A 14367-nucleotide genomic window follows, 5' to 3' on the forward strand; every position below is an offset into this window, starting at 1 on the left:
CACAGGCGACACTGAGTCTCATGCAAGCAGCCTTGTGGGGAACGTTCCCCTAAGGACAGAAGAGCAGAGAYGTTTGCTTGAATCCTGGACAGATGGTCTGCAGAAGTCCTGCTGGATGTAGAGGGAATCTTGCAGAAGTTCTTGGGTCAAGAAGAAATACATATATATATATATATGTATGTGTCTTGAATTTTATGAATCAGAAATAGGGAAGAAAAAAATGAAACAAAAGCCTGTAAAGCCTTGAAGAAAATTGGTAACTTGCAGCTGGAGAGCATYGTGCACAAACCAGCAAGCAAGTCTCCTGCTGCACAGAAGGAACAGGTGATTGTAGGCAAAAATTGTTTTGTAGATCCCAGCACCTATTACACCAAGAAAAAAGAAGAGCGTGCTAACCACCGGAGGTGGATTACCAATGCAGTCTGATAATCCTCTTAAACACGCGAGCCTGTGTTTACGTGATGAACTGAATAAACCTGTTCACAGAATATGTAAAGCATTTCAAACCAACCTTCTACCACTGCCACAGAAACCTGAATGGACACAAGGAAAGCAGCTGTCCTGAAGTATGGCAACCAGCAGGCTGGCATCTCCCTCAACATGCTCATGCTGTTTACTGACTGCTCTTCAGTGGGACCCGCAGGCAGCGACTGCTCCTCTTTCAGGTTGTTACCATTTGCCCGCAGTCAAGCCAGGGCAGGAACATGACCTCAGAAACAAAGATGATACCCTGCTTCACCAATTTAACTTTGGTCGTCACCTTCTTTGCAGATACTAAAGGGAGTCAACAACTTCCGGAAATTTCCAAAGCAAAATAGCCCCTTCCTTTTCACAGGGTAGAAATTAGTCCAGAAATCATAACGGCTTTGTTAGAGAAAAATCCTACCACGTATATGAAGACATTTGGAAAACCTGCCGGTTTGCATGCCTCAGGTGCAGACCAGTAACTGTCAATAAGACACCTCRTGGTCTTCATTATTAATACCATTCTCTCCACAATATCTGCACCTTCTTTCTATAACTATTTCCTACATGTCCTTTGTTAAGCTAATTAAAAGAAAATAATAATTTCAAGGGTAAAATAATATTCTCCCTTCAAGATCCCAGTTATCATGGAATGACATCTAACTTAAGTCATAAGACACTGGAGAGAGAAGAAAAAATACACTTTACAAAGCAGTTGATGTAAAAAATAGTTAACTTAGGTAAGCAAATATATTACTGAGGGTCAGTCCATCAGAATTCTCCAGAAGTTATTAGCAAGTCAGACTACCTATCAAAGTTCTTTTCCTGCAGAAAAGATTGAAAACATTTTAAGCACAGATAGTGTCAAAAAAGCATCCCCACATCTTACAGGAAGATTTTTTGTTTGGACAAGACAGCTTCTAATCATGTATTAGGCAACCTGAGCCAACTAACAAGACAGAAGGGTCTCTCTTCCTAAACGCTCTAGTCCATTTTCACATGTGTCTTGTCTATATGGCCTCCAGGAGCCACATTAAGCAAGTGATGCAGGAAGAGCTCCAAGATGAAATCATTCTCAGAAAYCCTTATCTTGCTTTTCTCTTTTGCCACTATTGCATTCCATGGATCACAGAGCATATCAATAGTGGATTTAATCAGAAACAAGACATTTCTTCTCGTTTTTCTCTCTCATACTTGTAACGTGCCACAAGAAAAACAGGCCAGTTTGATGTTTGTATTAAAATGTGACTGTTGMACACTGCACAACCTGATAAACAGCTGTCAGCTCTTCATTTACAGGCAAAAAAGGTAKGATTTTGTTCTACAGATTTGAAGTTCCAGTGTAAATAAAGASATGAGAGAGAGTCCAAACAAATAATCTGAGAAATATAACTTGGAAATGAGGAGTACAATGAGCATTTTATATCCATGCATTTTCCCATGTTTACAGAGCTTTTTGGACTTTTCCTGAAAAACCCTACAAGGCTTGACAGTCCAACCACTCCTTCGTCTCCCTGCCATTTTTTTCACTGACAAAGCTATATTTAAAACAAAACAGAACAAACAAAACAACAAAAAAGTTTTTTTAAAAGGAGGCCTGGCTGGTTTTGCAAGTCCTAWTCTTCATAGGGATAGACTTGGGACAGACTACTATGTTAATGTTATAACTTACAGATTTTGTGCCATCCAGCATCCTGCCCTGCCACACTAGTCCTTCCTAAAATTCCGGGAGGAATGCGTGGCTTCAGCAGACACGAGACTCAAAGCCGGGCTGAGAAACAGCTCTGCACCCCAAAGAAAGAGCTAAACCCAGCAAAAGGTGGGAGAGGGGTAGGATTTAAAAGCTGCCATTTCTTTCAACTCGGCTGCTGCAGAAGCAGGGAGCTGGGGGGCTCTGTGCCCCAGAGGGCAGCAGCCAGCCCCAGACTGCTGCTGCCGCCGAGGAAGCTCTCCCAAGCATACGGCTGCCTGGCAGAAATGAGGTCAGAGCACTGCCCGCAGCTTACAGCAGAGCTGAAAGCCTGAAGCCAGCTTACAGAATAAAGAGAAAAGCTGCACCGAGAGCAGCTGCTACCTCTAGGCTAATCGAGCTAGGTACCCAAGGATGAGACTTCCTCACTCAAGACCGGGAAACATTACTTCAGTGTTTTCTTGAGGTATGTCTGTATCTATGCTTTGAGGCAAAAGTTAGGACTTGATCTAAAGGCTCATGAAAATCTGCAAATTGGTGAGRAAGGGCTGCAAAACATCACTGAGGTTGCATTTTAAAAAAACAGAATAGACAGATTTGTTTCCTAAGCTCTGTCTCTCAAATACAAAGTCATATTATATTATAGACAACATTTATATCACAGTCCAGTGACACCTGCTAACTTACCCCCTACTMCTCCATCACAGAGGTCCCTTAAATTAAAAAAAAAATGAAAGGAGATTTACCTACTATTTTATCAACAGTACAATAATAGGAGAAGGAATTGAAGCTCAGATGCAAAAAAAGTCTGTAATAAGCCTGGTAAAGAAGGTATTCTCAACTGGTCTCCACTGTTTTGGTTAACTTTGTTTTTCAGTAGGTGAAAGGATTAGTGTTACCTTTGGGACTACTGGAAGTAGAAAATTAGCTGCATTAACATCCTTCCTTTCTCTGCAGTCTGTGAAGACACACAGTATCGGTGCAAAAATTTTTAAATGCAGCCCACTACATGAACAGTATCTTAGTCCAAGGAGTGGGAAAAGAGCAGTAATTTTCAAAAGGAAGCACTCACCAGCAGGAGCAATTCGATARACTGCACAATACAACAGTTTAAAACAACAGTAAATTATTTCTTTATTCTTTTGAGATAGAAAAGTCTTCACCACAACCACAATTTCTCAAAAGAAAATATTCCCACCTGAGTTGGTGCTGGGAGTGGCAGGAGGAGGGAGTAACAGGGTGGTGGACAAATGAAAGAAGTGMTGAAAACTTAAAACTCTGAGACCAGACCACTGACTATTCTTTAATACAGCAATGAAAAAACAGTGACTTTCATTAAAAGTTGATAAAGGATTACAAGGTAATAAAACAACAATAATCCTCTCCTTTTTTTTTTTTTTGTGGGTAAAGGAGAACAACCTTCATGAGTTTTDTAGGCAGAGACCCAAACCCCAAACTGGTATTAGCTGGTTATTTAACTTTCTACCTAAAACATGCATGTAGAAGACAGTTCTTGGCAGTCAGGGACAAGCTCGAGAAAGACACAAAGAGAAAGGCTGTGTTCTTCCAGAGCTTGGCTTGTTGAGGGACAACTCACCAAGACCAACAGTTGTTCTCCTATCTCCCACAACATAAACATCAACTAGTTTTGTCAACATGCAAACTTGTTTTTTAAGTGGTATCTTATTTATTTTGATTTGCTATTTCATTCTTTGTTGTACATACCTAATTGCAACAACTAAAACACCRTGTAACAATTCAGCTGCATGCTCCAAAATCTATTTGAAATCCTACTATAGCAGGAAAAAGCGTCAGCAAAAAGGAAATACGGAAAAGGATAATGAATTCTTTTGAAATATATGCTGGTCAGTATTCAGATAATACATTGTCTCAGCAACAAAATCCCAATGCAARATACAGAAAATGAAACTAAATATATGTATACCAAACAGCTTCAATTATTAAAGAAAATGCATGCAGCCAAAAAAATGCAGTGGTAAATTTTATACAAGGAATATTAACAAACTTATTTTCCCTACCTCTGAGGAAAATAATGTGTGTTAATTTAAAGGCCATCAGAGAATACTGCTATATTGCAACTGGCCATGAGGTACAATTTACAAGACCAMTGAAATTTGGAATATATACTACTCATATAGAACTAAAAAACCAAACCAACCAACCAAACAAAACAACAGTAAAAAAAAAACCCTACCCCTTAGATTTATTAGCAGTTTTAGGAGTTTACAACATGATCACTTAATTCAGAATGGTTTTCTACCTGCATTTTAGAATTTTTYGTAGAACTGCATTTGTATCTATATATTCTAAAACATTTGCATAAACAACTTTTGTCAATGAAGAGCCACCATGTTAGATTAATGGATCATAAAATAAATGACAGTTACGTGATCAGGTATCTTTCAATAAACTCACTATTCTGTTTAATTTACTGCTAAAATTCATAGGTAGAGATAAAATTATTTCTGCAATATTAATTTAGCTCTCAGATTGACAATAAAAGAAAACCCTCATTCAGTACTAGGGAGAGTGGTAAGGGGAGCAACAATAGTTAYGATCGCTGATCTCCTACAACAAAATAGTTTTTATCAGCCTGCATTCCAGCAGTTTTACTATCAAGTTAATTAATTGACTCCTATGCTAATATCTAAATGCCAAGCAATTAATGGCACTGAACTATAAATGGCTTTTCTTTGCTCTTGTAGAGTTATTTTATAAAGCAAATGCAATTCTGTCACTTCACTGATTTAAAATGCAGGCTTTGTGAGGTTAATATTCCCAAGCAATTGCAAAATAAAGAACTGCTTTAATTAACCTTCTGTGATTTAGATACTGGGAGAAATCAGAACTTAGAAACTTTAAATAATACCACCATCATAACAACAACAATAATACTTTGTGGATCAAAGCCAAACCACTGACTTGAGAACTTTAGGAAATGCATTTGGACACATGTATCATACTGTTTCTAAACTCATTAAAAGGTAGCATACTAAATCCATGATTGATTTTACATAGTTTTTGTAGTTCAGCTGAAAAATGTTTCCTTTTAGGATTATTTACTTACAAATACTGACTSTTTAGTTTGAACAAATGATTCAGCACCTCAACATTTTGCACTAGAATCTTTTATGAAGATTTTTGTTACAGACATAGGATATTGCCCACTGAATCTACAAACTGATTGCATCTAAGTAACTGGCCACTTAAAAATAAAGGAGCAAAACCGCACCTCCCTTTTCCTAGGGGATAAGTTTTCTCTCTTTCCCATTTAGCTGAAAGTARGCTTTTATTGCCAGTTTTCTTTATTTCTTTATTTTCTTTCTTTATGCTAACTTCATTTTAGTATATGAAAAAAATCAAGACTTAGGCCTTTCAGYATTGCATATCTTTCAAGTACAAAAGCAGCAATACATCTGCCAGGTTTAGAATGATACAAAAACATGGGAATAAAAATTAAAARCCAGCAGGATACAGGTGGACATGAACATTCCTGCCAAACAGGTTTGCAAGGTGTGCTGACCTATCTCCTCTGACTATCCAGCCAGGTATCATCAAACCCCCATCAGCAGCAGATGCCTGAAGAGGTGCACTTGCTGGTTTCTCAGGAGAAGAAAGCTGACCTTCAGAATTCCTCCTTCAAATGAAAAAGCCGGCTGTCAGCAGAAAACCATTAGGAGATGAACACAGCAAAAGAACTTCTATACTGAGAAAATGTTTAACTGCAATGAGGGAACTTTAAACTGAAGGTGCTATTCAGTTGTTGAGACAACTCAGAGGCAAACAAATACTTTCACTGACAGTCCTTTGGAACATTATAAAACAGAAGTATAAACAAGTTTGCTACATTTTATACATGAACAGTAGTACCACTTTGCAAGATAAAGTACCTCTCCTTTTCCAGTAGTATCACTTAAATCCAAGTTACTACGAAGACAGCTATGTGGAAGGGGCAGTTATATATGCTAACTTTAACAGCTTCAGGCCTAACAGACTGGAGCTGGATTTTTATTTGCATAAAATGATCACATTATCTGTAAACACTCTCTTCAAAATAACAGGGCAAATCAAGCCTTCTCTAAAAACTGAATGCAGATTTTTTGTGTTTGGTCAACAAGCCTTCAGCAAAACCAAGGCTGTGCTGCTGTGAGTGCTGCTCTGTGCTATGCCCTCGATTTTGTGTTTGTGCTCAGGTGTGAGTTTACAGACAATTATACTTGCTTTTTCTGCCTSACTCTATTCCTGCTAGCTACTTGGCTCTGGAAGGTTATTCTCCAAATCTGACAAGGTAGCACCTATAATAAATACAGAGACAAATCACTGAGGAAAAAAAGAGACAGGTTTGACACATTTCCTGGAATGATATAAGCAATGATGAGCAAACAGAGCAGTCCCCAAATGGACAATAATCAGTCATTTCCACTGCTGGGAAAAGATGTAGCACAGGAGTCACAGTTTCACTGAACTCTCGAGCTGAGTTAAGTAACCTCCACTACACACAGAAATAGCCTTATGCTTATTTTCTATCATAGCAGCATCACGATTTTGAAATATGATTTTATAAAAGCAGAGATCTAACTGGCAAAGATTTCAACCAGTTAAGTACTCATTAAACCTACAAAGGTTCAAACCTCTCTTGCCCTTCCTGAAAATATCATGTGCTTAAGAAAGGCTCAAAAAAGAGAAATCAATTATATATGCACACATTCAATATAGTTCCTAAGCATTCAAACAGTTTTAAAATCACCCCAGTCTTCAGSAGGTGCTGGTCACTGGTGGCTTGTCTAGAAGCGAGAATTTAAGTCGTGGTGTGTGAGTTTGAAGCACTTGCTGAAAACCTGTTCCCCTCAAGTCCAGTCAGGCTTGRCAGCAGATTCAAGAAGTCAGTATTGTACTCTGCCTTTTGGTATCTCTCTGACCTCACTGAAGGATGCTGGCAACACAAAGCTCAGCGTACCAAAACCAAGGCCTTCATACAAAGTAATAATGTCAGTGTTCACCTCTAATTTCAGCTCCCCCCAGAAGAGAGCCTGAAAAGGCAAAGTATGTACATCTCTGTGAGTTTTTAGTGTCAGGAATCSGACTGAATATTTTAAAGAAATCACTTCTTCCTTGTACTTCTTCACTCTAGAATGAAGATAATTGCTCCTAAGCTGAAAACAAGTCCAGCATTTCAGAATGGTGTGAGCATATACTGAGTACTAGGCMTCTCTGCTGCTGAGATGACGAAAGCTATGAAGGATTTATGGTACACAACAAATAGTGGTGTCAGCCACTCCTGCTGACAGCAGGCAACAATCTCTTCTGAACATTAAATTTGATTATGAGTTCCCATATAACTGTAATAGCCAGCTTCCACAAAGAATACTTTCCTATATGCCTGGCAGCAAATGTCAGATTAACATACAAGCTTGTTTTTCCCTGATTTCCTGTGGTTCATAACCTAACAAACATTAAGTGCAACCACTCATCTAGTGGTAGATGATTACARACACAACAGTTAAAAAAGGACAGGACAAATGATTTTTATTACAACTTTGAGACATGCGTAGCTGTATGTTTGTCCTTATTGTTTTAAATTCTGAAGGATTTGAGACTAAGCTACAGTACAGTTGACTGCTAATTCTGTGCCAATTTCTAGGAGCTTAAGAGTGAAGATTTTATTATAAAGAGTAATTGCATTAAGATATACAACTTAAATTTGGACTCACTGAGGACTGTCTGTATTACTTACTAGTAAATTTGGYATTTCCATGTACAAGTTATTCCTAACTTCCAGTACTATTTTTGTACAATGTTACACCCCAAAACAGCTTGACAATGTTAATTAGTATGTTGCTTATCATACTGTTTAAAGAACTTTAGCAGCTCGCATTGAATTTAAAAACAATACTTTATCCTCATTGTACCAAAATCACTTTAATAATTTGGTGCATTTTGCCACAATACAATTTGTTCTGTTTTCATGACAGTCATACAGATTGGACATGAAAACAGATTAATTAGTTTCACATTTTGTTCACATTTTCGAAGACTGTTTCAAATCAGGAAATGTTTTATCTGTCCTACCTTGCACTGACTCAACACTAGAAACAGATGTCTGCAAAAGAACGTTCTCATCATCAACTCAGGCTTGCAACTGAGACTAATTCCAACCACTGATCCAAGTTCAGGGAAACAGACAGAATTCACTGCCCCTTATGGAAGCATCAGTGCTCCCCAACCTTTTGGCTGGAGAGACTGACTGAGGTGTCACCAGAGATGCTTCCTACCTCCTCATGTATGCTGCCTTCCTGCATCAGATGCCTTTCTATCTGGGACTACTGAAACAATTCACAAATCCCTCTGGCCCAATCTCAGGGAAAAAACCTACCAGCTAGTCAGCTCTTTATTTGTCCTATACAGTTTGTGTTGGAAAAAAAACTCTCCCCAAGATCAGTAGGTAAGGTATGTTATTCTGTGGGGCAAACAAGATTCTGGCTAGCTTGTAGAACATATAAATAAAACCTGACAGTGAGAGAATGAAGCTTGTTTGCTTGTTTATAAAATATCTTTTCCTTTTAAGTAAAAGCAGACTAAAGGCTGAGCCTGAACTGCTTAAAAATCCCACAGTAACCACAAGAAAATGTACAAACACACACAAACTCTTTGTGCACACAGCTAACCAGAAGGACCAATGCCTCAGAAAAGGGCACATGCATGCCCTATGTCAAGGACCTGCCACACTTTTTTCCCATTTATTCTTATGCCTGCACCTGAGAAAATGGATCAACATTCTATTCTGGAAACTCAAAAGCAGAAAGCTTCCAGCAAGGTGTAAAACAAAGGATGACTTCGTTCAGGRTAACAGCAATAGCTGCAGAATAAAATCACTATTTTTGTTTAACTAAAAGTGAGACCATAACTATTTTGCAGATCCATTTCATCTGTCAAAAATTGATATGGTCCCAATTCATAAAATAACACAATAAAGCTTAAAGGCATGATTCTATCTCAATACATGTGAACACATGCTACATAAAGCAAGCAAATATATAAACATGGCTGTTTACAGCCAGTTGGAAAGCACAATAACCAAAAATATACATTACACTATCTTAACAAAATAATGTTTAATGATGACAGTTTAAGTTTGCAATTACATGACATTCTTGAGCAAAATATCACTTCTACTTATGGCAAAAGATTTAAAACTGCAAAAACAACTGAAGCATTTATTCATTTATACACCATTTCAAGATGAAAAATCCTGCCAAGGGCAACACTATAGCAGTGTAGCACATCTTTTTTTTTTTTTTTAAAGAGCAGTAAAGGTAAAAAAAARAAAAAAAAAAAACAAGGCAGTATCTACATCTTCTGGCAATATCTAATGATCAATGAATCTGCTACTGCAATAAATTTGCTTAAAACAAAGCTTTTCCTTTAATGGTTTTTACACAGCAGGCTCCTGATATGAAGAGGGGATGACTGATGCTGGCTTACAATATGGTTCTATAGTAAACTGTKCCAGTATTACTATCAAATCACCTCTTATGAAACTCCCTTTCTGCCTACCATGCAATCAATTTAACAAAGATCTAAACAACTTAACAATTCAAACATTCAAATAAATCCCATTCTCCTCCTTCCCCTCTACACTTATAAGAAGAATGAAAGTCACGAGTCACTGGAACAGTCCCAGAAATTGTTTTATCTGTTTACTTTTATTAGACAAGATTGCATATTGAATTCCAGTGAGTCAAAGAAAAGCAGCAATGGCTTCACACTTCCACAATATGTGAGAAAGTAAGACAAGCACCATTTCTAAGGCACAACACCGAATTATACCTGACTTCAGGAGCCCGCTCACAGTCTGTCTAAAAGAGCAAAAATAAAACATCATCTGCAAGGAATTTCACATCAGTTTTCCCCCATAACAGAATRCCCAGATCAACACACTATGGCGTTTTACATAAAAGGAAACCAGTGGCAAGAAGAAATCCATCATCCAGCCAGAATAAAMACTATTTTCAGATTTATAATCTCCCAAACAAGTAGATTGACATAAATCTACAAGGGAAATAAAGAAAATTCAGTTGGGAAAAGAAGGCAAATTAGAGAAGCCTTCTTTCCTCAATTTGGCATATCCCTTCTCCATCCTGAAGTAAAACAAATTCAATCATGCTCACATCATAAAATCAATACAGAAAGACAAAAAATCAGTTAATGATGAATATAGAAAAACATGAAGGAAATTCATTTGCAAGCTGAAAAGAAAGAGCAGAACTAAAGATGACAGACAGAAAGGATGACAGATTGTATGACTGAAACTACCTCAGCTTTYTAATTGACAGGATTATATAAACAGGATGCATTGATATTTTCAGGAATAGAAATAAGAAAGATACACCAACTGGTGCAACAGGTAATACATGATTCTKTAGTTTATTTTWAAATTKTATTTAGAATATGTAAAGCCAGTATTAAGTCACGGCAACACTATCACTTATGTTTGAAGAGACCTTCAGAGAGAGGTCATATGGCAAAACCTCCAGTTCAAATCAAGTCTAGCAAGAACAGGGTGCTTGGGGCCTTTGTCTAGCTGAATTTTTCCAGAGATGGAGATTCCAGTCTCTCTGGAATTTTGTGGGGTTTATAGTTTTCAAGTTTTTTTGTTTCTTTCTTTTACAGAATTGCAACTTCTCTCTTCCCAGCATGTCCCTACTGCTTCTTATCCTTCCACTGTGCCCTCGAGATGAGTTTGGCTCCGTTCTCACCCACATTCCCTCACTCGGTCCCTCTCCTAAAACCATACAAGTACCCACTCCTATTTCCTTTGCTAAAATTTTAATCAAATAAATTATAATTCTTTATTTTCCAAAGGTAATCAGTCACATTTAAGCAGAGATATGTACGCTTAAGTAAGCACAGTTTTTTATTTTTTTTAGCAGCAGAATTTGATCTACGCTCCCAACTTTTTTGTTTCCTTAGGATTAATTTTTTTAATTCCACACCAGTTACTACTTGACGGTAATTCTACTATGAATTATCAGCAGAGAAACAAAACATCTGCTTAAGTGTCAAAAACAYAGACCTCAATTTTTTGTGTTAGGAATTGTTTTCTGGATTAACAGTTCTCAAAGAATGGGAAAGCACACAGTGGTAAGGATTTACAGAGAAACATTAGAGAGGAAGYGTTCACCTGATGATTCTTCTTGAGACAGGGAGAAGAGCAGCCATGGAACTYATCTGGAGATCAGGAAAGAAGCAAGCTCCAAGGTGTTTTAGGACTACTTACTATTTACACCAAATAGTCCCATCTACACGCAAACACTGCAGGAAAATCCTGTATAATTCAGAACCTGCCATCAGAGTCCAAAACTTAAGAGGCTGACCACTACTGAAGAACAGTCATTCACAAACCATCAAGAATTCAGGTTATATTCTTATAATAAGGATTGCAACTGCAAGGCTGTATTGGGGAGGACCTAATGCATCATCTCAACTTGCAGATTGAGGCAAAAATGCCTACTGACCTTCAGATGCCTGTATCATCCTTGGAGSCTGGATTTAGACTGTCCTTCAATGTCCCCTCAAATCCTCAAAAAGGAAATTTGGCTATGACAAGGGTGGTATCTTTTATCTGTGAATCTGCCCCTGCCTTTCTCTTCATCCCTGTTCTCTGAAGTTCAAAATACATGGAAAGCTTTAATTTTGCCTTCATCTTTCTATGATACCTCTCACATCACTGTGCAAACCTTCACTTTCCCAGCTATGATAGCGAATGATGTAAYTGGAACACCTATCAACAGATAAATCAGTACCTTGTTATTCTTAAGGCCTATAAAGTTGGTATGTTTTGTTATTTTTTAAACCAAAATATTCAATCCRTTCAACTGACAGTATATTTAAAATATGACAAGGTGTCCAAGGCAGAAAAAACCCATTTCAATTTCACAAACTGTGATATGTAGACATCAGAGCAGCTGTGTTTCTTCTATCTTATAGGCTGTAATACTARGACTTTATCTACTGAGACTTTACCAAGATGCTTATGAACAATATTTTCAAGTCATAGAGAAATCAAGCATTTAATGGCAAAGCAAAAAGGAAGAAAATTAAATTTAAAGACACAACTGCAATCTTTGAAGATGCAGTTACATATAATCCAAAAGATGGAATGTGGTGACATTTACAAGAATATCATAGATACAATTAAGAATTCTATTTCATAAACCATCCAGCATTTTAATGAAAAAAGTTAATTCTCAATGGAATTTTAAAATGTAGATGAAGAAAAATTAACATGTAATTACACAGTAAAATTATCATAGCTTTATTTTAAAGTCAAAGGAGGGGAGTCTCCAGTATCACTGCCACTTACAGCATCTTTTGTTAGTTTATTTTACACACTATTTTTATTTCAAGCTAACATTTCTACATTGCACCAGCATAATCCCAAAATGTTAATCAACCATGCCTGACAGAATTCCCCAGTGACCTGCAGCAAGTGCTGATGCTTCCACTAATATCCAGTCTTGGGCAACTCACTTTTGTTAGATTTCCCAGGATGGAGACTATGCTTTAGCTTCATCCTTCCATTTCCAGATCACCTCTCCATGATTAACAGAGCTGAGACTGCAGATAGAACTGAACCTACACGTTCAGCTGCATCAGCTATGCACATCCATTTTGTTCARTATCTAAAATCTGAGTGTTTCTCCAGCTCTGGGAACCAGAACTACACATTAACACTTCTGATCTTAGTTAAAAACAGATACATTTAAAATTAATTTTAATGCTTAATATATAGCGTATAATTCAAAACCAGCAATGGATAACAAATTGTGCAGTTTCACTGGATGTACAAACTGACATTATTCAAATTAATAGCTGCAATATCCATTTAAAGCATCTTTTAAGAAGCTCCCTTGACAAAGCAACTCCAAAGTGCCTTGACTCCTCTACACTCAAATGAAGTAACAAAACCCCCAAAATAGTAGTGATGACATACAGGAGTTCTCAATAATGTCTGTCTTTTGAGGAGAGAACAAAACAAAAACAAGAAAAATATCCAGCCTCCACTGACATCTCATAAAGCAATTGTTACTTCTTTTTAWAAGCAGAATTAATAGTTACTGGGGCATATATACTGGCTTTATTCTAAAAAGGTGGTATGAAGTAAAGTCTGAAAGTGTGTGCAGATGTATTTGTGTGTATATCCCTGAAGACTGTCAGAAGGACGCAGTCTGATTCCATGTTTATTTAATTTTGCTCAATTTATTACTTAATTATTGTTATTTAATTAACACTGTTCCCTCGGAAAGGTAAGGATTGTGTTTTACTCATTGCACACAGGTTACTTTTACACTCCCAGCCTCAGGGTGACTCAGGAGTGGAGGATGGTGCTTACCTGCTGAGCCTGGTACCTCTGCTGGGCCTGCGACAGATAYTGTGCCTGGGGTGGGAGGTGCTGGGGCTGCGGCTGCTGGTTGTAGTACGGCTGCTGGCCCTGCTGGCAGTAGCCACTTACACCTTGCTGACCATACTGAGGTGGGATCTGTTGRAAGAGCCAAGCAAAGCAAATGCATGAATTGAAGCAGAAGGTCATGAAATCAAGCTTTGTCCCATCCATATGGTAACCTCAGCAGAAGTGAATCCTCAGCTGCACACCTGACCCAGTGGTTCAACTCCTTTATTCACAGCGAATGTGAGCCCTTAGATCCTCTTGCCTTAGCAGGAGGAGTAAGCCTAAGTGCTCTGTAGCATCGTCACAATTCTGTGATGCCCAGCCTTAAAATACAGAAGCAGTTATTTGAAATATTTGCTCTCCACTGAGGCAAATCAACAGAGAAAACGTTCTGATGCGCTGAGCCAAAAGTGCAATTGTAGAAAAAAGGCGTTAACTCTTAAAAACACATTGAAAGAGAAGTGCCTTTTGGTTTTGGGGATTTAGTTTGCGTTTTTGCTTTTTTTTTTTTTTTAAGCAACCATGTATAAATTTATATTTAACATTTTGCTGACAATCATCAGATTTTTACTGTTTGTGTTTAAGCATTACACAGAAGTCTTGGAGTTCTGCACGATTTTGGTTTTGTGAAATTCAATCTCTCTTAGTCTTCTCCCCCCCTACAAGGATATACATTTTTTTTCATAACAACAAAACAAAATAATGTGTTGCACACCACTGGGGACATCTATCACGTAGTAAG

General features: G+C 37.6%; 1 protein-coding gene across 5 annotated transcripts in view; it reads right to left on the reverse strand.

Annotated features, from left to right (window-relative positions):
- ARID1B (AT-rich interaction domain 1B) overlaps positions 1-14367 on the reverse strand; it is a 322664-nt gene that overhangs the window by 228808 nt on the left and 79489 nt on the right. For all 5 annotated transcript variants that reach the window (XM_057364866.1, XM_057364865.1, XM_057364867.1 and 2 more), the window contains exon 3: positions 13569-13715. In XM_057364866.1, coding sequence (XP_057220849.1) covers positions 13569-13715 — 147 coding nt within the window. The remainder of the gene's footprint in view (positions 1-13568; positions 13716-14367) is intronic.

Source organism: Malurus melanocephalus, unplaced genomic scaffold (assembly GCF_030028575.1).
Source record: "Malurus melanocephalus ecotype Western Australia unplaced genomic scaffold, MMel_1.1 scaffold_43, whole genome shotgun sequence".
In the NCBI taxonomy this organism is placed as follows: domain Eukaryota; kingdom Metazoa; phylum Chordata; class Aves; order Passeriformes; family Maluridae; genus Malurus; species Malurus melanocephalus.